The 10,273-nt window shown below is 44.9% G+C and overlaps 1 protein-coding gene across 1 annotated transcript; it reads right to left on the bottom strand.

Moving 5' to 3' along the window:
- Positions 1 to 3,961: 3,961 nt before the first annotated feature.
- Positions 3,962 to 8,733, bottom strand: FZD1 (frizzled class receptor 1). The gene has a single exon (XM_042917494.1). The coding sequence runs from the start codon at positions 8,364 to 8,366 to the stop codon at positions 6,408 to 6,410; it is 1,959 nt and encodes a 652-aa protein (XP_042773428.1). The 5' UTR covers positions 8,367 to 8,733; the 3' UTR covers positions 3,962 to 6,407.
- Between the last annotated feature and the right edge of the window lie 1,540 nt (positions 8,734 to 10,273).

The raw sequence follows: 10,273 nt of genomic DNA, 5'->3' as shown, positions 1-10,273 counted from the left end.
TCTTAAGTTTATCTTCTTTTCCCCTCCTGTAGATACTTTTTGTTTTGGGAAAAGTATGGGTGCTAAACCTACTTACCTCTGAGAGAAAGTACGACAATTAAATTAAATGTTGAGTTTTAGCCATTTGTGGTAATCCCTCTTGAGTTTGTAATCTCATTACAGTGGACCGTATTATTATACAGGAAAACAAAATAAATATATGCAAAAACCTAACAGTTCCTTACAATCTTATAAACTTTAACATCAATTTAAAAAAAAAAAACTTTATTCATTTCAGGGGAATACTTTTGAGATTTTTTTAAAGTAAAAACATTCACTTAACCTGATTTCATGACTAGCAAGAATGGGTCTCAGTGGTCATTGAGATTCCTGTATCTATGCCCCATTTCTTCAGGAGGCAGAAGGCAGAATGGCCAAGATATCAATGTGGTGTGCACCATTGTATCTTCATGTTCCATTCAGCTTCAGTTACAAAGGGCTGTGTTCATTGCCTTTTCATCTGGTAACAAAAAAGCCTAAAGCTGCAGTGGAATACTTTTAATGCTGGACCAGTGACCACCACAGAAGCTTTTACTCTATCTTGGAAGCATAATTTACTCCATAAGCCAGGGTGACTCACCATCCCAGCTTCCGTAGGACTTTCCTGGTTTTACCATCGAAAGTCCAACATCCCAAGAAACCCCTCAGCCCTGGGCAAACCTAAACAATGCATTATCCTACCTGAGTTTTGAGTCTTTGACAGAGGATTTATTGAAGGTAACTTGAAAAAAAAAATCCAAGAGTTGGAAAGATAAGGTCAAGAATAGTCTCTAAATCTACTTTTAAGGAAAAAAACCCCAACTCTTCTAACAATCAAGTAGCATTGGCATTTGGAATATGCATTTAACTAGCCTGTATGACTTCCAGGTATTTGCTGCTGTGTTTGTGAAGATGAGCATTTCCAAGGGCAAGAGAACAATCTGTCTCAGAGTGTTTCATTTAAGCAAGGACACGCTGCCAACTTGAAAGGAAATAAAGGCCACACTTTGTCTATGGGGGGATCCTGCAGTTATTCCCCTGCAAATTTAATTCAAACAGGTATTGAGATCTGAAACATGGAGATATCCACAAATTAGAGGATACTTGGTTTTTAAAAAGGAAAGAAAAGAAATCCAGGCCACAGAGAACTATCTCAAAGCTGCAATAGCGGTTTCTTTTCATGTTCATCACTGTATTCCTATGAACATGTTTTGAAAGTCTACACTGTGAATAAAATTATTTAAGGTCTTCATATGAAATATGCATATTATAAATTTTAAAACTTAAAATTGTCTTCAAGTCAATTTTATTTAAAAAATAGCATGTGTGTAAAACGTGCAAAATTAGTGCTATTCCAATACTTGACTTTAAAAATTATTAGTTATACAAATATGCCACCCAACTAGTTTATTGGTGATTCCCTTACAAAATGCAGTATTATTTGAATTTTGTCACTCAAAAATATACCTCTTTAGAATATCACCATCTTAAAAAGATTTATTTAGAGAAATCTCTATTGAAAAATATCTTATTTCTTCAAGCAATTTAAGATTGTTTGACTTAGAAGACTGATGACCCTCAGAATATTTATCATATGTTCACTGCAGGATTTGCTTATGGATTGTACTTGAGCCAATCCATTACATGAGAAAGATTTCTATGAGAAATCCTTTAATGTGACCTGTTACTTGGGTCCCAAATCAACTTATAAACAAAATCTCCAACAGGAGAATCTTAAACAAGAACTTGATTCTGTAATGGAGTAGAGACAGTTGTCATCACAAATCATGATACTACTTAAGGAAATTGGCCTAGAGTGTGTCTTTTAATCACTAGGTTCCAAGTAAGCTGTTTTATTACTATAATTATTATGGTTTAATAAATCCATTGTCAAAAGCTATGACCAAAGTGAATAGAAATATTGAAGCACAAAAAGTTTATGAAAATTTGAGTCATGATTGAAGCTCAACTACTGTTTTTCAAATTCTAGGGACCACTGGCATCTGCCAACAGTTCAAACTACAGATATAAATCTTAGGAGTCACCAAAAAAAACACTCTTTTTTTGCCACATCCCTTGTAAGACCTCATTTCAAATGTAAAGGCCATAAAATAAAAGCCTTGGATTTAAGGTAGTGTTGCAATTTCTTTTTAGTAATGTAACCGGAGAATTCTTACGTGTAGTCCACATCTTATTTTGGCTCCTAAAGATTAATCCTGCAAGACTTTGAAGTTACTATGTTCCATGAAGTATTCAATAACAACATAGCTAGTGTCCACCTCAAGACATATGTGATGACCACATTCTGATTCTTATCTCTCAAGCCCCAGTTACACAGAATGTTATAATCAGAAATGTATCAGAGATACCCAGTGCAATATCACTGGTTTCAATTAATTGCATGTGTGTTACATAAAATGTGGCTTATAGCCAATCAACAGATTAGTAAGTAATAAAGGCAAGAGTAGCCAGAGTTGAACACAAACACACACACACTAAAAATATGGCATCTTTTAAAAAAAACAAATTTTTTTTTTTTTTAAAGACCAAAACATGGTATCATTGAAAGTGATCTGAAGCCACCCAAGTCCTCTAAGTTTGTGGTTTAGGCAATTTTTTAAATTGGCCACCAGGTCTTCATTGTGGTCTCCTTTCCTAGTTACATGCTGGACTTTAGGAATGATGGAACTATAGCAGAAGCCTTCATTGCTCAGGGAGACAAAAGGACCAGGACTGCAAACCCAGGCTGACAAGTGACAACCCCAGACTAACTGAAAAATCTGATCCAGCTGTTTTGCATATGTTTGACACTGGCTGGCTCTGAGATTAAAAATATGACTTTCTGCTCCCACAAAGTTTAAGTGAAAAATGGCTCTTTAAAAAAAGAGCATCAGAAGGCTTTCATAATCTGTACACATTTACTATAAAAGCTAAATCAAGCACACCGTGGGGGTAAAATTGACTTCAACTGATAACTGGTTAAAAAAAAAAATAGGCAAACCAAACCATCTGAAAATAGGGTTTGTCATGGAAACAGCATGCTAATGGGACCATATTCCCGGTACCTATACGGTTTTCCAGGAAAGTCTTGTTTTGCCATGAGTACCTAAAGAAACAAAAGAATACACTGGCTTTCTATATGCTACACAATTTTAAATAAGTTGCTTCCTAAAAACAAAGCCTGGTGGTGACTTGAAAATCTTGTCTTTTAAGGCATTTAATTCCAGCATATATAAAACCTTTCTGCATCAAATTTATAGTTGCATCATTTTAAGAACATCCACAATAAGAATGCTTTGTATTTATTTCATGGATTGAGACTAATAATCTTAAATTTTTTCCCCCAGAAATCATCTGATTGAAATACCTAGAGAGGAGATATGTTTTAATTTGCCCTAAGAATTCCTTTTTTAAAATGTCTATACAACAAAACCTGCTCAGATATCTACTAGAGATTAACGAAACAAAGAAAAAAAGAACATAAAATTGCATCTTGCTATGTGAAATTGAATGCTCTATTTTCAATTAGATTTAATATTTTCATTTGCCTTAAAATAAATAATGATAATGACTTAAAAGACAATGAATTGCATTATAACCATGAAAGTAACTCTATTGCATCAATGGTCTTCATTTTAGTTCCTTGTTATTTTATCACAAAATATTTTCATGGGAAAATTTAATATAAATATTTTTAGTCTATAAAAGAATAAGAGACTTGTTTTCCAAAGGTATTGGAGGTTTTTCATCTGATGTTTTCCATTTCTCATAACCTTATTTCCATATTGTAATATATATAAGTAAACTTTGCACCTCTATTTTATAAAAATTAGTGTGTGTATATTATGTATATATGTATATATAGATATAATATAGATTATATATATATATATATATATATATATATGTATATATACACACACACCCACACATATATATATATATAAATTCTGACTAAGAGTAGACCAACTAGATAATTTCTCTGGAAAAGGTTCCTTGAACAATATAAAAATGGGGTCTTCCAAAGCAAACAACAAAAACAACCTTAAACACCCAACTACTGTTTAAAATGCTTATAAACACACAGTCAGTTAACCATTTATTGATTGCCTATTTATGGTTTTGGAATATCCAAGATTATGAAAAAGACAATACCTCAAAAAAATCATGACCAAGGTGATGCCTGATGATTTAAATAAACTTCCATATGATAAAAAGTCATGTAAATTTACCCCTTGAAAGAAAAAAAAAGACTTTAATATTAAAATTAGAGTTCTCTTTTTAATAATCCTCTCAGTAAAGAAATAATTTGGAAACTTCTATTTTATATTGTTACTATCATGAAAGCAGATGATGTCTAGGAACTTGGCAATGTCAGTTGCAACATTGCAAGTAGGATACATCTTTGGAAGGGCTCGTCTGAATGTTTAAGGATAGACTTTTTCATTGAATTCCTGAATTTATATACTTTGGGACTGGCTATGAGACACTATAAAATGTAAAGATAGTTCAGACAGTTCCAGTTCTGTTATTTTCAGGCACAAAAACCATATAATTTTGTACAAAACTTTGATTTTTTTATTTGTGAAATTAAAAATATGGTATTTTATATATATATAAACTTCTATTCCTCTATAAATATAGATGATTTTGTGATAGTGAACAGAATAAATGCATACCAAATCCAAAGACCATTGTCATTTTAGGGTATGACAGACATAGATAAATTTAGGTCCTAAGTACTGGCATTTAGATAAACTCTTAAAATTTAAAACAATACAATCAGGAGGCTTGCTTTTCTCCTCTTTTCCACAGAGAACTAAAGTGAATATTATTAAATGGCTTTGAAAGATTTACATTTGACGCATTTCTGTAAATCCAAAAAGGAGCACACACTGTCCCTTTACCATGCATGCCCATGTTTTGTTTATTTCAGGATCTAACCCCACCAATTATTCCACCTCCTTTACCTCCTGGAATCCTACAAGGTTATTTTTAATGATGTGGATTGTTCCTCCCTCAGACTGTGTTGCTGAAAAATCATAATAATATGTTGAAAGTATACAACTTTTACATTTTAAACTTTTTTATATATGTCTAATTATTATTTAAAAATAATAAAAAGCACTTCATTTTGAGAAAGTCCATTACACTGAAATCTCCTTCAAGTGTTCCTATTCAGCTTACGTTCTGCTATCCAGTTAAGGAAAGCAAAGATCAACTCCTTAACAAAGCTTTCCAGGTGACCTAATGTTTCCATTTTACAGAAAGGTAAAATCTAAATGCGGGCTGTCTCAGTCCTAGAGGCAGTTTGCCAGGCATCAGTATGCAATTAGAATTAACATTTTATAAACCCCATCTTCAGTCTCTCCTGACCCACACAAAGCTCCAAGCCTCTTCCCAAATCTCAGCAACCACATCTTTCCATGATGCTGGCCAAACCCATACCAGGTTTTAGACACTAGAGAATGAAATGAGCTCATCCACCAAAAATTAGACTTGAAAAAGTTTGGCACTGGTTATCCCACTCACCCTCTAACCAACTTACGTAGGAGGGAATGCCTGGGCTTTGGAGGCCAGTGTGGAAGAAGGCTGGGACCGCCGCAGCCCACATCTGTGGACCTCCTTGAAGCTAGGAGTTAAGGTTCTCTACAGTGAAAAATTCAGTTTCAATAAAGGGGCAAGGCCTTCACAATGTGCGCCCCCCCCCCCCCCACCTCACAAGGGCACATTCGGGATGGGCAAGGGTCTACCCCCGGATCTGGAAGCTCTGTGGAGTTCTATATCTAAAGAGCCCCGACCCCAAGCAATGAAGGAAAGGAAGGAGCAGAAAGCGGAGGCGGTAAGTGACCTGGGCCGCGCAGCCCCACAGGCAGCCCCACACGCACCCCGACTGCCGCAAGGAGGGGCGCGCCAGAACAAGCAAGAGCACCGTGAGCTCCGGTTTTACCTCTGCAGTACTTTGAAAAGGCAAAGGAAAAGCCTCAAATGGGTAAACCGCCCTAAATAATTAAAACTTAAAACAAAACAACAAAAAAGGAAAAGGCAGAAAAAGGAAAACGCGTGACCGGTCATCATTTAAATACAAATATACTTACAAAAATCTTACACAGGCTATTTACAATCATAAAAGCGTACAGTCCTGGTACCAGAGAGTGAGAACCAGAGTGGTCTGTCCATCCCCCCTGTGGCAGTTGGGCCCTCCAGTCCGTTTGCCCCAAGGGACCAAAGATTTTGCAGGAGCTGTGTTGTTGAAAGGAGCCTGCGAAAAGTGAATGGCTAGTGAGAAAGCCTCGAGTAGCCAGGCTTGGCAAGAGTTCCATGGGGCCAGCTTTATGGGAGTGGCTGGGACGAAGCCAACGGCTGGGAATGGGCTGAACCCCCAGGTCTCAGACGGTGGTCTCCCCCTGTTTGCTGTTGGTGAGCCTGGTATAGAACTTCCTCCAGGAGTTGAGGGTCTTGCCGGACCAGATCCAGAAGCCTGACGTGATGCCCACGATCAGCGTCATAAGGTACTTGATCATGAAGACTGTGAAGTCTGGGCTCATGGGCGGGTGTGGCGGGGCGCCTCCACCCGCCTGGAGGTGGGGGCAGGGGATGGCGTAGCTCTTGCAGCTCTGGGCCACCCAGCTGCGCTCCCACTGGTCCCGGAAGGCCTGCTCATAGAAGTAGCAGGCGATGACAATAGTGGCTGGCACCGTGTAAAGCACGCTGAAAACGCCGATGCGCACCATGAGCTTCTCCAGCTTCTCGGTCTTGGTGCCGTCGTGCTTCATGATGGTGCGAATGCGGAAGAGGGACACGAAGCCGGCCAACAAAAAAGACGTGCCGATGAACAGGTACACGAAGAGTGGCGCCAGCACGAAGCCGCGCAGCGCGTCCACATTGTTGAGCCCTACGAAGCACACCCCGCTCAGCACATCGCCGTCCACCTGGCCCAGCGCCAGGATGGTGATGGTCTTGATGGCCGGAACGGCCCAGGCGGCCAGGTGAAAATATTGCGAGTTGGCCTCGATGGCTTCGTGACCCCACTTCATGCCCGCTGCCAGGAACCAGGTGAGCGACAGGATCACCCACCAGATGGAGCTGGCCATGCTGAAGAAGTAAAGCATCATGAAGAGGATGGTGCAGCCCTCCTTCTTGGTGCCCTGCGCCACTGTGCGTGCCCCGTCCTCGGAGAACTTGTCGTTACACACCACTCGGTCCTCCAGCAGGAAGCCGGCGATGTAGGCCACGGCCACTGCCGTGTAGCAGCCGGACAGGAAGATGATGGGCCGCTCCGGGTAGCTGAAGCGCCGCATGTCCACCAGGTACGTTAGCACCGTGAAAAGCGTGGAAGCGCAGCACAGCACCGACCAGATGCCGATCCAGGTGCGCGAGAAGCGCAGCTCCTCGGGGCCAAAGTACATAAGCCCGTACACCTTGGTCGGCTCACAGGGCGCACCGCAGTCCTTCTCCCCCAGGAAGTGGTAGTTGAGGTAGGAGGGCACCTTGAGGGCGCGCGGGCAAGAGAACTTACCACGCTCCGACGCGCCGGAGCCCCCCGGGAAGCCGCCGCCACGGTGCCCCCCGCCGCCGTGCTGAGGGTTGCTGGTCCAGAACTCCGGGAGCAACGAGGGCGTCGGGGTGCCCTTGTCCGACGTATTTTGGCCCACGCACAGCTCGCCGGCGCCGTGCACCGGGAACTTCTCACACTTGAGCGTGTCAGGCCACTGGAAGCCGAACTTGTTCATGAGCGCCTCGCAGCCCTGGCGCGCACGCTCGCACAGGGAGCGGCAGGGCGGCAGAGCCTGCTCCAGCACCGTGCACACTGGCGCGTACATAGAGCACAAGAAGAACTTGAGTTCCGCCGAGCACTGCACCTTCACCAAGGGGTAGAACTGGTGCACCTCGAGGCCCGCATCCTCTTGGTTCGTGTGGCCCAAAAGGTTGGGCATGATGGTCTGGTTGTACGCGATGTCTGTGCACAGCGGGATGGAGATGGGCTGGCAGTAGCCGTGGTCCGGGATAGAGATGCCCCGCTCGCCGTTGTACTGTTGCCCGCCCTGCTGCTGCTGAGGCGGCGGCGGTGGGGGCTGCTGCCCCGGCCCGGGCCCCTGGCCCGGCCCCTGGCCCACTGCCTGCGCCCGGACCCCCAGCAGCAGCGGAACCTCCAGCAGCCAAAGCAGTAGCAGGAGCCGGCGCGCCAAGCGCCCGGAGTCAGCTGGGGGGCGGCGGCGGTGGCTCTCTGCATCTCCGCTCCCTTCCGCCACCGGTCCAGCTGGGAGCGCCCCGGCATAAAGTTCCCAGCTCGCGCCGCCGGCGGCGGCGGCGGCCCGGGACTTCTTAGGCGCCTCCTCTTCAGCCATACTTTCTCGGCTCCTTTCTTGGCGCCGCCCGGCTGAGGCTGGCAGTGGCGCGGCCGGCGGCGGCTCCCCCTGCGTCCGGGGAGATCTCCTCCGCGCCGGTGGCCTCCGTCGAGCCCGAGCTGCGCTCAGCCCGCTCCCCCGGCTCCCGCTCCAAGTCCCGCAGCCGCCGCCGCCGCGGAAACTTGCGATTCATGAAGCGTGGGCGGCGGGTAGAGCCCGGGTGGCTCCGGCGCGCCGGGGTCGCGTCCCGCCTTCCTGGCCCTCGGCTCGCTGGCTCCCGGCTGGCGGCGCCGCGCTAGTGGCCACGGCCCCGTAGAGCGCGCAACTCTCGGCAGCCCAGCAGCCTCGGCTCCCCCCTGCGCCTCCGCCTCCTTCTCCGCCGCCTGACCATTTGTGTCAATCCCTCAACTCGCTCGTTCTCCACTCCCTCGCGCGCCCTCGGACCGGTTTCCAGGCGCCCCGCAGTCTGTCTTTCACCAGGAGGGAGGAGCCTTGAAACCGACGCGGAACTGGAGGCTCAGGGACCGTCGCCCAATCGCGGCACTGGCTTCCCCGCGCAAAGGGCACCCGCCGCCTGCTTCCCTGAGCGAAAGTCGGCGGCTGGCGGGAGGAGGAGGGGGCGGGAGGAGGAGGAAGTAGTAGTGGTGGCAGAGGCACCGCTCCGGCACAAAGAGTGGGTTTGCTATGAAGCGGGACAGGCTTGGTTGCTTTTGCTTTTGCGGAAGAAAGGGCGAGCACTAGTAGGAGAATGGTACCATATGCTGCTGGGGATAATGAATAGGAGTCGGCGGACCTCGGGACTCAGCTTTTCTTTTATCCATTTTCATGTTTAAAAATCCTGCTCTTAACTCTGGTTACAAACAGCAAACCGAGCACCGCGATCAGGACAGATGCCTTTGACTTCAGGAGCGCAGGGCTTCCTTTGAGTTTATGTCTATCGAGGTTTGGTTTCAAATATTACTCTAATAAGTCCAAGAGCTCTCAGGCTGGGCTTGGCGGGCTTTGGACGCGCCATTTCCCCCAAGGAGAAGTTCACGGGATTGCTGTCAAATGAAGAACAAGAACAAAACACAAACACAAACTTTGACGGAATTGAAAAGTAAAGCCAGGTGCGCCATCCGCTACTGTTATCTTTCTTGTAGTCCCCTTTTCTCCTCTGTGATCGAGTCAGAAACAGAAGCAAAGGGAGAGAACCATTAAATATTTAGAGAGAAAAACTTGAGAATGCGACGACCTCTCTTCGGGAGCGTCCTCTCTGCCCAAGCCTCCAGAAGTGCCTCGGACCCGGAGGAGCACCGCCAGCGACCAACCTGAGCTGTGGGGGAGCTATTGGAGCCTTCCAGGGCTGGAACGTCCACGGCACAGGGGCAACTCCTGGGAGTGTCAAACTGGGCCGGTTAGGAGCCAGGCTGGGCTGCAGCGTGGTCTTCCACTGGTGTGCGGACCTGGGGATGCCAGTTTAGCAAACAGCGAAGTCTGAAAGCAAAAGAGCTAACTGCACGTTCCCTTCCTAATTACAAACAACACAATTCATCTCAGCCTCCTTACATTCTTGTTGTTTCTGCGTAAGGTTTTTTAAAACGATGTTTTAACAACATGACTCAGTTTTATCAGTAAATTGCCATTGTATTGTTAATTCTATCTAGGATTTGTTGACCTATGATTAGATTTTCAGGATACTTTTCTACAAATTTTTTTTCTATCTTTTGCTTATCCATCCATTTGTTTAATACATACTTAGGAAGCACCTCTTAGGTTATAAGCGATATTAGGTAGTAGACTACAAAGAGATGTACAAGACATGGCCCAGCCTTACAGGAAGTCATAGTACAGTAGGGCATAGAAAGGTAGATCAGTTATCTTGTCGCCCATCCCAAAGCTGAATGAGCACAGTGGAAGCAGCCAGC

Source organism: Panthera leo, chromosome A2, assembly GCF_018350215.1.
Source record: "Panthera leo isolate Ple1 chromosome A2, P.leo_Ple1_pat1.1, whole genome shotgun sequence".
In the NCBI taxonomy this organism is placed as follows: domain Eukaryota; kingdom Metazoa; phylum Chordata; class Mammalia; order Carnivora; family Felidae; genus Panthera; species Panthera leo.
This window is presented reverse-complemented; position numbering and strand designations above follow the sequence as displayed.

Excerpts from the sequence above, each read along its gene's own strand:
- FZD1 (XM_042917494.1), bottom strand. The coding sequence starts at position 8,366 with ATGGCTGAAGAGGAGGCGCCTAAGAAGTCCCGGGCCGCCGCCGCCGCC.